Raw genomic sequence first — 16,720 nt, forward strand, 5'->3', positions numbered from 1 at the left:
GTATCTATAACGATCCTTGACAACTGCTGACAATTTTTAATTGCCACCTCTGTCATTTTTTCCCCACTGGAAGACACGGTCCACAAACAACGCAGTCATTTACTGAGTCAAATCTGGACCACAGTGAGAAAGAAAGAGAGAAAGAGAGAAGAAAGGTGACTGAAAATGCTGCAGCCACTTGCAACTATTAAAATGTGCCTTGCTGGCAGCTTCATTTGGAGGAAAAATATAATCTCCAGTAAAAGTGATTTATCACTATGACACATCTCAGTGCAGAGCTCAGCAAGAGCAACTTAATACACACACACACAGGAGCATGAGACGTACACACTGAAGAGAAGAAAAAWCCCTGCCTTTCTGATAGCTTCAGAAACGACACTCCTGCTCTCCTCCATTCTCCACAGAAAACTTAACTTTCTCTCCAGACTCTTTTTCTGAAAAAAAGGCTTCTCCTATATCTGTTTATTATTCAGAGTGAGTTAAAAAACTCTGCAGCATGTAAAAATTTCTGGAAAGAAAAAATTGGTTATTAAAATATTGAGGATTCAAAAATCGAAATAGAAGCATCTGGCTGACGTTTTTTCCAGAGATGAATAACCTTAAAGTAAAAATGTCTTTTTTTTTACCATTCTTACTCAAGAAGCAACCTTCCTGAGAATAAAATCTGCTCTCAGGGAGCTTCTAAGGACACACGCTCCCCAMTGCTGCTGATGGATGGGTAAGTCCCGGGGAACTTCCTGGGGAACGCAGAAGAGCGTTCTTCCAGCAGAAGAGCAGTTTGCACGAGCGGACGCAGCACCTCCCGCTGCCCCCATCCAAGGGGGCCGTGGATAACAGCACCGCACGTGACACCCGGCATTCTCACAACCTGCTTTCTGGCCACTTCCACGGAAAGTACTGTTTTTCCTCCCGCCGTTGTGTAGGCTTCACCAGATGCCACTCTAGTTCAGCAGGCAGTGCGGCCGATACGCTGCGTGTCCCCTTATTCTGTGACTGCTCAGTACACAGAGAGGAATTTTAGAATGGTGATATTAATTAAAAGTGGGATAGGAAAACAAACTCATAGCTCTTCCCCCTGAAAGAAAGTTCATTAAAATATTTTCTAAAGGCAGACGAGAACTGGCCAGACGACAACTTAGATTTGAGTTATCGGATCCTGTCAACGCACTCAAGGAAGAAAAAGGCCACAAGATGCAGGTGTAGCACTTCTGAAGGCAGCCTGTGCCAGCACTGCGATTCCCGGGAATCCGAATGCCTGCCTGGAAATGGCTGCATTCACTCGCCTGCAGCAGGACCCTCACAACAGGGCCAGCCTGTCATTTCTTTCCCTAAGCAAAATCCTACAGAGGAAGACCGTTTTACCAGCATTGGTTGCTATGGGTATCAGTGAATCTTGCTTTTCAGCTAGCTCAGGTGTGGCTTAAGCAGTAGAAATAAAGGACACTGTGGAATTTTAGAAAGCCTGAGGACACGTTTCTCTTCAGAGATCAAATTTACACAGGTTATATGCAACAGCATTTCCCAAAAAATTCCTCAATAGGCCTAAATTCTGCTATTAGGATAAATTTATAGCGATTCCACTACCTTGTATGAATTCTTTTCAATTTAAATCATCAAAGAAGACAGAATTCATGTAGCTTGGTTCCAGATTTTCAGTTCTGTCAGGGAAACTAGAGAAAGAATAAAAACAGCAAGAAAAAAGACTATAGTGAACAGTGGCTACTGTCTATTGCATCATCTACAGAGCAGTCTTGTCCAAAGCCAGCAATTAACRGCAGAATATCAGAATTTGAGGGAGCAAGCAAAATATTCATTTCCGAGGTTAATGAGTGTTTTAAAATGTCAGGAAAAAAAATGCTATTTGAAAATGGCACCTGTTTACACAGTAAATACTTTTAATATAGGAAAATCTGTTTATTTCTTCAAATAAATCATAAAAAATAATAAATAGTAAAGTAAGGATCGATAAAAAAAACTTTACTAGTAAGCAAGAGAAAATTACTGCAATTGTGTTTTTTTCTGCTGCCTTTTCTGCATAGAAAATAACAAAATAATTACTGAAGAGATGTAAAAACAAGCAAACTAACAAATGATGAAACAGCTCCCTAAGTGGGCTYTGTTTGCCAAATCTCTGCCTGGAGAGGACTCACATATCCACAAAATAAACCCTGAGAATTGTGGACTTACCAAGAAAGCAGCTGCTCAGCCGTAATGCTGCGTACGGGGTCAGGCTGCAGGGCGCCCTGCCTCGAGGCTGGGGCTGCGGACACGAGCCCCGTGCGCCTCGTGATGCCAGGGATGCAACCGCGAAACTCGCGCCACTGCCGGCGCTCGCAGCTGCTGTCCRAGGGGCGGCCAGGACAGCGCGGAGAGCGGCGCTCTGCTGTCCAGCAGGGACACGGGATACACGGCATCACCACAGGGGCTGCGAGGATCTGGAGATGACCCTCGTGGCCAGCCCCGGCCCAAGAGCCTGTGGAAGCCTCTCACGTGCCCTCAGAGGCAGGGGGCTCATGCTTTTCTCCCACACGGCGCTCCGAAGCTCACCCACAAGTTGTATTTGGAGACTGCCTTGGGTGCCAAAAGCAGAGAGGTGCCCCTACTACCTGCGCAAATAAGRCTGAAACTCTCACAAATAGCACTCATGTCATTCCAGTGGCCTATGGACCTTAAAGCAGCTTTGAGCCAATTGCTGCTTGTCTTACTGGTCACTGACCTCAAATCAAGGGGGTGCAGGGTGAACCATCTGCTTTCAGCAGGACCGCCTAGTCAGAGAGAGCAGAGCAYGTCCCCATGCAGCAACTAACAGTCTCTGCTCTAGCAGGTGAATGTTAAACCTGGGGGAACTGAGATACAAACTACTTGAGCATCTTTCTTCTGGTCATTTTGCAATCTGGGAGTAGTCAAACCTAGAAAGCAGTAACCCTGGCTCTGTCTCCTAAGAGAGGTACCAGAAAAASAGCCTCCCATAAGCACTATTTTCCTTCCTTATCTTGATTGCCTCACTAAACACAAATAATCACAAGAGCAATGCTCCCTTAGTTCTCATTCTGCCCATGTTCCTGGTAGATGGAGGCTGAGACTCCCATTAGCACAGCCCCAGCTAAGCAACTGGGTCACCAAATTGAAAAGGACAAGGGCTCTAGCGTGCACAGAAATTCCCTTTTTCACACGCATGTAYCCGAGACAGAATTACCACCTATTTACTCAGGAGCTGGCAGAGCTTATAGTGTCCACCTCATAATTCCATATGAGCTCAGTCACTCTTGGCTCAGAGACCTGCAGTGTCGAYTGCACGACTCAGCCTAACTATGAAGGGCATCCACCACACGCGGGAAGCATTTACACATAAACTGATCGCTCCCGTACAGCCAGTGCCCAGGCGGTAGAAACTGCTTAAATGCTCACAGGCACTACAGGCTGCTGTTAAACATGTCACCTGCCTTAAAGAAAGTGATTGCTGCTATCATAGTAGACGATTTCTATATTAATGTAGTTACGTATGGTTTGTAAGAGATTAGGACAACAGTATTTGGGAAAAAAAAAAAAAAAAAATCAGCCTACAGGTTAGGGACAAGAGACAGGCTGATCCCTGCAGCTGCAATTAACTGTCTTCCCTTTGGTCTCTGCCGCACAGCTTTAAGAGGGGCTGTGTTTTCCTCCTGCTGATGAAGGTTGATTAGCAGTCAGGTGGGGAGACGCGCAGGGGATGGCATGATGCATTAATTAAATCACTTCCACCAGCTAAGTGATGACACTTTGATTTATAGCAGAGCTCATTCAACTAGACACTGGCATTTCCTGGGCACCAGGATGAGAAAAGCCAAGCTGGGAAGCAGGTGGGAGAAAAGGGGGATATGCACAAGGCAGAAAAACAAACTGTGAGCYGAGTATCTGCAGCTGATAGGGATTATTTTCAAAACAGAGAATGCATGCAGGAGCAGTAGGAATGACCATGAAATATGAGCTGAAAATGATAGAATTCACCTTTCTTATATATATTTTATTAGGTATTTTATTATAGCTAGTATAATGTGTGTRTGTGTATTTATATATATAAATATATAGATATGCATGTGCCCAGCATATTTAATATTTTGTTACATCTATACTGAAGGCTGTTTAGGGGAGAGTCTTTTAAAAACCCTTCAGATTAAACATAATAACTTCATACGGCACGACTCAAACCGATACACTCAAAATAGTTTGCAGGTGTCTATGCGAGTCGGTGCCGTGACCAGACACAAGAGCAGCGGCCACGGCGAGGGACAGCAGAAAGCTCCGGAGGGCAGAGCGCGATGGGGCCAGCGTGGGACGCGCCGCCCAGACCTGCTATGCAGCAGCGTCTCCTGAACGCTCCGCTTCCATCTCTCTCTCCGCCAAAGGGCAATCATGTTATTTCACCCACTTTTGTAAAGGGTTACCTTTATCCAGCTTTATCTATTTTGTTTAAGTTTTTGACATTTGAAAAGGCTAACTCGAACACTGTCCCTATTAGAAAGCTTTTCTTTTGGTGAAAGGGTTACCTTCTTCCCTGTGAACTCTCTGGTTAAAAAACAATAATAATAATAATAAACCATAAACTTGTACAGGGTACAGTTGTAGATTATGGTGTGTGAAATAGGTCAATGCATGATTATTACTACAGTTCCTTCCAGTTCATATTCCTTCCATATTCTTTCTGTCTTCTTAATCCTTGGATTCTCTCTTTTTTTTTTTTTTTCTCCTCACTTTGAAAGCCTAAAATAAGCATTTTAGAAGACTTTAGGATCTAAAATATTCAATTTGCTGCACAGGTTGGTCGCATCTTCTAATAAGACATATCTTAATATTTTTGAAAATGGGAGATTTGACCTCTTACAACACAGGGGAGAACACCTTTTAAATATATATACACACACACATAGAAAAGCTCTATAAAATACATTGAAGTTCTCTGCAGGAATCAGTTTGGACATCTTAAACTATGCAAAGGTCAGTTTCATAAGTGAATAGACAGCATTTAAGTTAAACATGAAACAGTAATGTAGTGTCAGAAGATTCATTCATTTTAAGTCCATATTAGCATCTCTCCAGTTAACCTGTGCTGCTGATGCAGACAGTAGCTCAGACAGGACTGAGACCATATCGTGCTAACTGCAGTACGAGTATTTAATGTAAAGAGATTTCTTATTCTCTAACCTTCCACTTATTAGGAGGAGAAAAAAAAAAAAAACTACTTTTATAGCTTCCCTATCAGTGACCATTGCTCTTATTGTAAATTTAAACTTCGCTTGCCAAAAGATCTTATGAGCCTCTTTCTTTAGCTCAAGCATCACGCATATTTGACTTCTCTCATTAATTTTTGCTTACATAAGTTATATTTCTCCTCTCAGCTCAGAGCATTTCTCTTATACTAGTGCCTCTAGTTCTAGTGCCTCCTACAAACAATTTCCACCTTACCCTCAATGCTACATGTCATTTATAGGTACAATTTCTAATATACATGATAACACCTTTAACTTTTCTAGCATTCTCAACAGAACCTCCAAGTGCTTTAGAGCTAGTTTATCTTGGGAGTTCAATACAAGAATCCTTTCCTAATATAAGCAAAACAGAAGTTTGGGTCACAGTGGAACTCTGTAGCAGACCAGTCTATAGGTTACTGCAGCAGTAATATTTGTCCTYGTTAGCGTTGTATAACATATCTGAATTCTTTAGCACCATCAACACTTCACAGCAAATACAATATTTAACACCGGATTCGGCCAGCAGCTAGGTGAGGGTGGCAGGAAAGAGCTTGGTTTTAAATAGAGCAATGAGCACCTCATTTCCATCATTAGAATAAATTTCCAGAGAGGTGAGCAGAGGGTTAGCTGCATGACTCTCATTAATGTTAACTTTACTTCGGTAATGAGGTGATAGTACAATCACTGGAGCTAATATAATCACAGTGATGAGACAAAAGTACACTGCAGTAAATACGACTCAAGAAGATGACATTGACAACACTGAGAGGTTGTAGAGGACAGAAAAATGACYGCCAGCAGTGAAAATTGGCAGTGAGGATACAGATCCTGCTATACTATATAGGATACAGTAGTAAAGGCCTACAGGTGATGGGAACATCTTGCACGGATGGGGATGAGGGCAGTGACACCGATCAAAGGGCTGTCCTGCAAGGCACTGAGCACCCAGTGTCAGCTCTGCTTGCTCCTAGAAAACCCTGCAGAAGCAGGGGGCTTTTAAGGGTCCTGTGCCCTTAAAAGTAATTTATGAAAAGATAAAGAGGATTAGCACAGCAGCAAGAAAGGGATGTTGAGATTAAAGAAAACAGCAGGTTTAGAAAATCAAAAGCTATTGRTGACAGCCCTGGAAGACAATGCCAGTAACATATTGCATCAGAAAGACCTTCTGTAATGAAAAGTGTGAGCGCCCTCGTGCCACTGCACTTCATTACTTCAGCTAATAGAATGATCCGAAAAGAATAAGGCTTGGAAGAATTTTAAAGTAATTAGCAAACCTGTTAGTGCCCGTGTTTCCTCTGCACAACACACGAACAAAAGAAAAGCCGACACAGCTATTAAGGGTAGCTGGCAGGAAGGAAAAGCAAGAAGACAGAAAATGAGTTGGGTGCCTCCTYAGACATAAAAACAGTAATTACATTTTTTTTTTTTTTTATTAGGGTAAAAAGTATATAAGAATGTTTAGCTTTGCACCAAAAATATACATAGACCCATGAAAACCTTCAGTTACACAGTGCATAATCATCCTAAGCACAGCGAGGAGAGAAGGAGCAAGGTAAACACAACGTATACGCGCGCTCCACACAACCCCACAATACTCCGTACCTTTGTAATTTTAGCTAGATCACATAAGCATAGCTTGCTTTGCAATCACACGAAACCAGTTCTTGAAACTTGCTTGTGCTGAGCCCGTGGTTTTAACCTTATAGGTACAAACAAAGCGTATTTACAACGACGTGAGCACGCTGTGTCCTTTCCACTTGTCTCAGAATCCCACTGACCCTGGGGAGACAGCAGGAGAACTCTTGGGACCGGTGGCGCTCAGCTCCAGAGCTAGGCAGGGAGTCCCCCTCTCTTTCGTATTCCTAAAACAAAAGCATGTTYGACTTTGCCATTTTGGTCTGCTGCATTGCCATTGTTACTGCAGATACTCAGCGGTCACAAGAAGACCCCTGATCAATGCCTTTGTTGCATAGCCCAGAATTAACTACATCTCACTTTTCCTTGACAGTGACACAGATCACATGCAGCTGCTGCTTCCACCATGAGGAACATGCGTTCTGGAAAGCATATTCATCATGTGCTTGTAAAAAGCAGCAAGCCTCACCTTGCCTGGCTTACCTAAGAACTCAGCACCTCTCTTTGATTAAGCGACTGCCAGCTAGTCACCTTTTCACTCCAACCTTGATGTGGCAGCACTGTGACAAGTGCACACAGTGTAACACCAAAAATGTCTCATTGATGTTCACAAATAGATAGCTTAATTTGTTTTAACAACCCGGTCGCTAGCAGTTCCCACTGCAAAGCCTGATTTTGAGGAAGGAATGTATCGGCTCTYTAAATGGAAACTACCTGCAAGGTAACTGGCAAGGAGCCAACAAGTACAGCGGTACCCTCCAAAACTCACAGCCTTTACCCAAACCACTTACTGAATTCCAGCAGAAGCCCCCTTTTGTTGCACAAATCAGGTCAGAAGCCAAAGGTGACTTCATAAAAACTACAACTCCTTTACAAATCTTCCATATTTGAATATTACTTGTCTGTATTAAAAAAAAAAAAGAATTTCTTTTTGCTGTGCAGAACAAACTAAGCCCTACAGAGTGAAGTTTGATTTTCATTTCCCTCATACTACAGAAATAACAGGGCTCTCACTGTTGCCAATGCCTACTATTTTTTCAAAGGTCTCTGATTCGTTGCTTTGCTCTCGGTTGCAGCTGCTGGAGTAAGGTCACCACACACACCACACAGAAACCTCATTTTTTGCATAAGAAAGAAAACTTAGACTTTCAGAGCTGTRCAGAGAATCTTGGGACCATGTTACCAAACTTCAGCGTGCCAACTTCAAAAGGTAAATAAAACCTCTCATTTATCTTTTAACTGACGATGGTGTTGGAAAAGGGCCTGCCTTGCAGTAAATGTTTGGGGTTAGAACTTAAAGCATCCAAGATTGTTTTTCCGGTTCATGTATCATCAGCAAATCACCTCCTTTCAACCCCAAAGCTTCTGTAAAGAGGAACACACAGTTTTAGATAGAGTCCAGCTCAAAGTTGAAAACTAGCAGGGCAGGAAAAAAGTGCGTTGAGCACCAGGAACTGCACTTCCCAGGTGTCACTAAGCAAAGAAAAAGACGGCTGTTTACGTATTTTGGTAGAATTACATTTCAGCACTGGGCTTCCATGGCGGCAGGTAAAGATACATGCTTGTAACTCCACTGTGCTCCTTGACATAACTGGAAATTTTGAAGTGACTACTCCAAAACAGTATTATTAATGCTGATGTCTCTTTGCCATTGCAGGAAAGATCTAAATATAAACCATTCTTGGTAAAATATTGAGGCCAGATAGCACGCACACTTTTCCTTTGCACAACCCTTACTTCTCCCATAAGCAAGTTTGCAGTTGGCAGCAAACTAGGGTATCTTAACTCGAACAAATGCTTTCCCCAGTGACCGATCTTTTCAGCTACTTTTGAAAAGATGTGGAACTCCAGCTGCTGAAAAAGAAACTTTATAATTACTGAAGCAAATCCTATGCATTTGCATACCTGGTTTGAGTAGCAGGGTCCCGGCCCAAGGTCTGAGTTCCAAAATGCAACACACACAGCAAAACTCACGCTCTGCTCCCTAGCCRAGCGGGCGGCGTGTGCCCAAGACAGCACCAGTCCTTTCCTGACACTCCTGTTAAGGCTTGGCATGCCCTTCCCTGAGAGCCCACGATGGCCTGAAGTTCTGCATATGGACCGAAAGCAAAGGGGGAACATGACGGCCCACTGAAAACTACATCTGGCACCGGATTAAAACGGGAGGTAAAGGGGAACTGGAAAGGCAGCAAAAGGAAAGTGGATCCGCAAAGGTGGTGGATCTCTTACTATCTTTCCTCCCTTGGAAAGGCATTTTCCCAAAGCAAGGATCCCAGCTATCCTATTTCAAACCGCTGTAACTGCAGCCAAGGTAACTCCAAGGTAAAGCAGGTTATAAGGGTCTAAGAAATTAAAAAAAAAAAAAAAAAATCACCTGAGAGAAACCAGAGCAGCCGGTGAAGTGAGGGGACACAAGTGGGGCAGTTTGGGATAGCTGGGAAGCAGGAAAGAGGCACCCCGGGCTCGCGGCGGACAACGCGGCTGCCAGCCCGCAGCACCCGGCATCCCYGACACCGAGGCCTCAGTGCCGGAGCACGAGCCACGCAGAGCGGCAGCAAAGCCTTGCACACTTAACTACACACTATCATGGCTCTGCACACACTCATTTTAACCAAAAATGAAAAATACTTAAAAAAAAATAAAGGACTAGTCCAGCAGGAAAGCTGCCAAGTTACTGTGAAGAAAACAGCAGCTGAAGCGACGCAAGGCGCCCAGCTCTACCTCGCTTGGCCGCTGCGAGCGGCCTCGGCACCGCGCGGCCCGCGGAGGCAGGTGGCGAGGAGCCGGTTTGATCCGGTCCAGTCCGGTGCGGTGTGGCCGCCGGCGCTGAGGGGGGAAGCGGGCGCGAGGTGCCGCCACCRCGCGGCTCGGCCCGTGCTGCCGTTCCCTGACCGGGTCATGGCCCTCGCAGCTTCTCTTGGGGTTCTCCCGCCTTCCCCTTGCCTCGCACCCCACGGAGCAGCGGCAAACGAACTGAGAAAGGCAGTAGAAGAGGTTCAGTGCAGCTCTTCATGCACAGCTACCACACTTGTGCSTTTTTAAGTGCATCTCACACCTGCATATCTTTGTGCGCATGGTGGTGTCCAGTGCTTGAGCTCTTACATAAAGTGGGCAGGGGTACCTCATTCCTGGCCACATCCTGCTTTTCCTCACAACCTTATTATATTCATGAGTGCATGCAAGAAAGAGGGGCATTAGTCACACGATTGCTACCTTGAGGGGCTCCGAGAAGGGCCAGGGCTGGAGGTGGCAGGAGCTACAGCCTCCRTGTAGCCAGGCAGGTAGGCTGGTATCAGGCAGCTATCACCCTGCGCCTCCTTTGTCCCGCTGTCTTAGGCCATAGGGGCATGCAAAAAAAAAAAAAATGTGGAATAAAATGAGAGCCAAGTTTCACTGGAAACTTTCATTAAACTGGCAAGAACTTGCTGGCCTTCATTGCTATTATTAGAATCAAATTAGCTATAATCCTAAGAAAGGAAAATACCACCACCTGCCACCAAGTCCCTTTCACAACAGGAATTTGTCATCTTCGACCCTAGTGGAAAGTACTTAGTTTGTAGTTCAACAATACAAGCTTTTCAGCCACAGCGCTCACATTATTTTTCTCAGCATAGAGTTGTTTCCTTACACTTCTAGGGAAATGCGGGGGACATATTAACACACCAATAACTTGCTGAGGTCCAAATTTTGTGGAAGTTGCTGAGTTAGGGAATTCCTCTTTACCCCCTCCCAGTCCTCTCCTAAAGGAGAAGGGTTCATTATTAAAAAAAAAAAAAAAAAAAAAACACCACCACAACAAAAAAAAAAACGTTCTATCAGAGCTAATACTGTGTGTAGAACTGGCTGTGCCACCATCCCCACTCATCATCTGCTCATTGCCGGCCCCAGCTCAGAAGCTCTTTTGCCTTTTCAGATGTCCAGCCCACCAAGTTAAGGAACATTTTACCACTTCAGCCACACAGAAGCATTAGCAGGTTGATACTCCAGGGAGGGAAGCACAGATTTGACATTTATCACAACATYTCCCAGCATTAGGCAATCATTCCTTTTCCTGCTCAATCCAGTCTTGCAAAGGGACAGATGTTTCTGTGCACCATTAAAGAAACATGTTCTCTACTTAACTCGAACTGAGCAGATTTCCTGTTTGCCTCCACTGCCTTGTCCCGATTTAGCATATTCAATCTCAGTGTCYCTTTCTACTCTGTTGCATCATTAAAATTTTGCTACAGTCCCCTTGTAGTTCAAGGGCACACATGAGAACATGCAGTATTTTAGAACATAGATACATTTTTAATGACTTATCATATAGGATAGAAATGAATTAAACAGCTTGACAACCAAGGCGGGAAAGCTGTGGCTTCTGTCCCAGCAAAAGGCAATGGTCATGATACACTTGTCATCACTTCTTTTTCTGGAAGAGACAGAGGCCAAGAATTCCCACAGATGTCTGACACGGGTTAGTTCTCATGATTTCTCACCATGACTCTTTCAAGCAGTGGCACAACCAGCCAAGGAATCAATATTGAGTTGGAAAGGTGATAGAAATCCAACAGCATCTTCACCTCATCGGCAGCAGCACAGCAACATCGAGTAGAATACAGCTCAGTAGGAATGCTATAAGAGACCAACCTTCTCTGAGAAAACCAGTTGTGAAACTGTGGAATGGGTGTGAAAAATCAGTTTAACACTGAAAAGGGAAGCGAATAACCTCTGCTAGCCTCTCGAGATRGCACTTCACATTGCATCACGTCGCTGCAGCAAGCGGCCATAGGAGGGCAGCAAAGGGGAGAGAGGGATGTGAGTGGATAAGCTGCTGGCGCTGAGGCTTTTAAGCTTTGGAGAAACAAGCTTTTCGGGAGAATCTGCTGACAGAATCATTATCTCACTTGATGACTTCTGGGAAGGAACAACGAAAACAATACAAGTGGSTTTTATCAGATGGCTGGTAACACAACTTCTTATTTGTCTCACATGCAGGTTTAATTATAAGCCCCAGAGAACATCCTGCAAAAGCATTCTTCAGATAAGCTTTGCACCAAGATACTCCAGTGTTCCCTTTTTTAAGCCTCTGTAGATTGTTTTCATCTTAGGCAATAGAAAGTGCCAGTTCAAACAAGTGTACACAAAGTCAAAAATCACAGAATTTGCACAGAGATGGCTAAGGTAAAAATAAGAGAAATTATGCTTTATATATGTGTATTTACATATATATAATGATTTTTTTAGTGCTTTGGCCTTACACATACTGACATTCACGAAGGATACAAATTTAATCAGTATCATCCAGCTTATCTAAAATTTACTCACTGCTGCATAGCCTTGCTTAGTCTTTACAAGTYAGAAGATGCTTAAACAGCAGCTTCAGAGAGCTATGGGAAATTGATGGGAGAACCAACATTGTCTTCTCACACAGTTCTGACGAGACAGAAATTTAAGAATAGCAAGCATGTCACGGTGCAAATCAAAACATCACAGAAGTTTTAACTGAACTCCTACAACACAGCTGTCCTCACTGGAGGGCTTGCACAACGTTCTGACGTTCTAGTGTAATTACTTAATATGCAAGGACATTTTGTTAAACTGGAATCCTGGAACAGCTCCACCCTTTGCCTCCTGAACAACCAGGAGTGAAGTATGTTAGAATCACCAGGACATGAATGAATTGCAGCAAACAAATCTTCAGTGCTCCCCATGAGAAAATGGCCTAGCAGAGTTCATAAGATTTAGACTCTTCTTTGAGGAAACTGCTGGAGAGCAATGAGGAAAGCATTAAAAAATAAACGTACCACCCCAGAAAAATGCTGCAATCCTCTCATATTAAGGGACTTTGACAGAATAACAACTCCATTGGAGTTCTGAGTGCCTTAAGCTCACCTGGGAGGAACATAAGCACTATAGTGATCTTGATACAAATCCTTCAGACCAAGGAGAAGAAAAATACGTAATTTTAGTCAGGATCCTTTCTACCCAATATAATGAAATAGGAACTGAAAGGCATCAACAACTAGCTATGTGAAACATCAATACTTTCAGCTAGCAATCCATATAAACTGAATAAATAATTCATAATTACATATGTAGTGTACACCATGCATGTCAAAGTGCTCCAGAGAGAAGTGCAACAGGCGATGCTTCTCTCTAAAAGCACAAATCCTCTAACTGTTGCTGTCAATCTGGAAAGCCTCTGGGCTGCAGAGACACAATTGAACCTTTGTGCACAACTGCAAAGCTGTACTAGGTATTTTTCCTACACAAAAATTTCTATAGCCTAAATCCACTCAATGCATCTTCAAATGCTAGCTATTTGTTTACACAAAATATTTCAGTATTCAAATGTCCTCCTAGTGCTCCAAAGCAGTCATGTTAACAACTGAAGAGAGCAAAATTCAGTCCCAGAGAATTCAAATCCCTTCTTTACACTGACTAGTTCTGGGTTTGTCCCAGAAAACATCATGAACCGTTCACCCTGAAGTTCTTGTAAAGCACCAGTTGTTGCCTTGCTCTTCTGGATTCCAGTCTCCAGCTCCTTCCCCTTGTTGCTCAGATCATGCAGCTTTCAAACAGGCAGAAGCTCTGGGGGATACTCGCCATAGCAGTACTTTGCAATAGGATCTCTATAGGTGTTTTCATGCTGCACACTCTGTGGGGAAGAGGAGAAGCCTTAACAATACACATTAAAACAATACACCCCTATGCTACAAGACGCAAAGCCTTAAGTGTTTATAGGTATGCAAAGGATTTCCAAGCACTTCTACACATTACAATGTCATCACAGTTCAAACAGCACTGCACCTCCAATATACAATAAAAGTCAGTTGTTGTATTACAGTACTCTACTGTTGAACTGTAAGTAGATCAGACTGAGCATCACAGAAGTTCAGATATGCTGAGGCAAAGCTGTCCAATGTTGTAGGGAAACAAGGCATGAAGCTGCTGCTCCAGATGCATGTGCTTTTAATGGGAAAAGCAAAKCTTAGGAGATATAGATAGGGAACTGCCCTTTGTTTACAGTTCACCTCTAGTGCTATATTAACTACTTATGCCATCTCCATCAGCATTTTCTAAGAGGTCTTATGTTTGCTTTTGGCCAAAAATTCTAATAAAACTACTGTAATTTTACTGGGCAACAGAATTTCATCTCTGTTTTTAAAGGCAATAAATAAAACACATTACCACATACTTTTTGCTTGAGTGGCTATGGAGATGAAAATCAATACATGGGGAAAAAATCTAAAAACATACCCCAAGATAAACAGCATCTCTGAAGCTACCAGGAACAAGTTATATTGGAGAAGATCTCATAAAGATAAGAATAAAATTCTTATGAAATCTTCAGCCACTAAACTCAGATGGCCTCTTTCTAGCTTAGCACCCCTTTTCTAAAAAGGGTACACTGCTCATCCTGCTCTAAATAGACGCAATGCTCTTTATTTTTGATGTTATTATTTCACATTGCTTAATCAAAGGACTGCCCTCAGATTAGCTCACAGCCACAGTCTCAGTACCTATACACATAAACCCACATGCATATGCCCAAAACAGCCCCTGAAGAACCAAGAAGAACCCCCTTGAAGAACCAAGCCCCACTCTTCAAGGGCACATTTTGGATATTGTCATTTTTGAGCCCTCCAGTTCACACTGGACGTACACTTGTGCCTTACCTGTGATGAGGTTCTGCATTTTGCCAGACACAACTCAAAGCGATCTTCCACTGCCATGAAGAGGTTTTGGAAAGCTATAGCTGCCCGGTTCAAGAAACGCTCCAAAAGATGTTGCTAAAACAGTTCAAATAAATTAACAAGAATTTATTAAAACCCACATTAAGTTACACTGACCAAATTTCAGAGGAATAGCAAACAGTTCTACTGAGCATTTCCAAAAAGCAGTATAAGGTTAATACAGTAAAGGCTAATATCCTAGTTGGAATAACTATTTTATCATCACTTCCCTTCTGCAAATGCAAAGCCTTTTAAGTTGAAACACTTCACATGGCTCCCAATATTTACTCTCAAAGGTGGGAGGAATGGCTTAAAAAATATATATATACTATTTAGAGCTTGTCACACAGTTCTAGCAGACTTTTCTCATCCACGAAAAGGAACTGTCCCCTCTCTAAGGAAAATGGTCCTCACGCTAAGCACCTTTATCCACCAGGAGACGTGAGGAGTCTGAGAACAGGCAAGCAGAGCAAGTCCACGCACCTTGCTGGGCTGCAGGCAGCAGGAGACGCAGTGCTCGTACACGCTGCAGCAGCCGTTCGGGAGGCAGCTCGCACAGCTGTGCAGCTTCGTGCTGGGCACGTTCACGTTACAGCAGCCATTGACCAGCAGGTCCTTCCGCTCACAGACGTAGCCTGAAAAGCASAGACAGCACTTGCAACGGGAAGAGTCATTACTCCGTGTCTTCCATGGGAATAGGCAGAGGAGAAATCATAGGAAATCCTATAATAAGAAACACATTTTTGGAATGGGTTTATTTACCATTTAGTAGAATATGATCCTCAATATGACCGAATTCTTTGAAATGGCATTCAAAAAAGCGCCGGGTTTTACAACAGCCTGGCACTGCCTGCACAACTGTCACACAGTATACACACTATCACCTCAAATTGCTAAGCATATAAGTTCTGATATCTTTTTGGCAGGTTGTTGCTGRGACTGGAAGTGTGGACTTCACCAGTGTAAAGAGGAGACCACACAGGGTAGCTGCATCATCCCAAAGATAAGTGTAAGGATTTGAAGGAATCCTTAACAGAGTAGAACAGTGAAAATACCTAAGGAGACTGCCCTATCACAGTTGGAAGGATATCAATCATTTTAGAGACTTTGGTGAACAAGCGACTTTAGAAAGCCACAGCTTCTGTTAGCATAAACTTTAGATTAAGCACTACCYGAGTTAAGTCATAGGGAACTTGGTAACATTTTGTTATGGCCTCTGATGTCTGGKCAAGAGAGAGTCAGTGCTTGGACATCACGAAGCACACAGGGCATGCACATGTGCACGGGAGAAAGGCTCTGCGCACTTAAAAACACACACTTAAGGGGTAAAAAGCGACGGCCACTTGGGCGGATGGGGCGAGGAAGCCCTCRGCAGCACAGCGTGCCCAAGAAAGCCTCACCCAGTTCATCCGTGATGAGGAGCTTCCCCTGCACCGAATTCCTGCACTGGTTGCCGAGCTGGCTGCTGTTGCCCAGGCTGAACTGCACCTTCCACACGATGGGCTGCTCGTGCTCCTGCACCTGCAGCAGGCTGCGGTCTCGCACCGGCCTCTCCTCCTGCGAGGACAGGCAGCAATGGCACCAGCCGCGCTCGCCCTCGTGGCCCAACACGCGGTTCCCCCCGGACGGCGGCACGAGGAGCGCAGCAAAGGCCGTCAGCGCGGCAGGCGAAGCAGCCCCGGTCAGCGGTACCGGGGCCGCGAGCTCGCTGCGGGCCCGGCGCGCGGCTGCTCCCGCTTCCCGTGGGCTATCACAGAAGAGGGTCGCGTCCCTCAGCATCTGTCCCCCTCCCAGCTCCAAAACGTAGCCTCAGGACGAGACGGGCAAGCAAAAGGCCTCTGCTTCCATTTGGGAAGCGCAGCAGGGGGTCTTTGAGAAGAGGCCTCCCCGACGCGCAGGCCCGGCCGGCGCCTGCACGGAGGCACTGGTTCAGCTCCCCGGACACCCCTTTCCGGGACGTAAATAACTACACGCAGCGAAGGCGGCAGGCGGCACTGACCTGCTTGAAGGTGCTGCTGAGGAAGTAGACGAGGGAGAGCCCGAAGACGACGCCGAGCACCCAGCGCTTCCTCAGCAGCCTGCGCCACAGCAGCGCCCCGCACGGCACCATGGCGGCGGCGGCGGGGCCCGCGCGCGGGC

The 16,720-nt window shown here is 44.6% G+C and overlaps 1 protein-coding gene across 1 annotated transcript; it reads right to left on the reverse strand.

The window, feature by feature from the left end:
• Positions 1–12,142: 12,142 nt before the first annotated feature.
• CUNH12orf49 (chromosome unknown C12orf49 homolog) lies at positions 12,143–16,713 on the reverse strand. The gene is made up of 5 exons (XM_026042881.1): positions 16,581–16,713; positions 15,982–16,138; positions 15,065–15,216; positions 14,525–14,638; positions 12,143–13,503 (listed from the first exon to the last, which is right to left on the reverse strand). The coding sequence occupies exons 1-5, from the start codon at positions 16,689–16,691 to the stop codon at positions 13,420–13,422; spliced, it is 618 nt and encodes a 205-aa protein (XP_025898666.1). The 5' UTR covers positions 16,692–16,713; the 3' UTR covers positions 12,143–13,419.
• Positions 16,714–16,720: the final 7 nt, after the last annotated feature.

The sequence above is a fragment of the Nothoprocta perdicaria genome, unplaced genomic scaffold (assembly GCF_003342845.1).
Source record: "Nothoprocta perdicaria isolate Ctin4 unplaced genomic scaffold, notPer1 scaffold_317, whole genome shotgun sequence".
Taxonomy (NCBI): domain Eukaryota; kingdom Metazoa; phylum Chordata; class Aves; order Tinamiformes; family Tinamidae; genus Nothoprocta; species Nothoprocta perdicaria.

Coding starts and splice junctions, on each gene's coding strand:
- CUNH12orf49 (XM_026042881.1), bottom strand. CDS start 16,691: ATGGTGCCGTGCGGGGCGCTGCTGTGGCGCAGGCTGCTGAGGAAGCGC. Junction 14,639..15,064: donor GCTGCCTGCAGCCCAGCAAG/GTGCGTGGACTT, acceptor GAACTGTTTTAG/CAACATCTTTTGGAGCGTTT. Junction 13,504..14,524: donor AATGCAGAACCTCATCACAG/GTAAGGCACAAG, acceptor TCTTCCCCACAG/AGTGTGCAGCATGAAAACAC.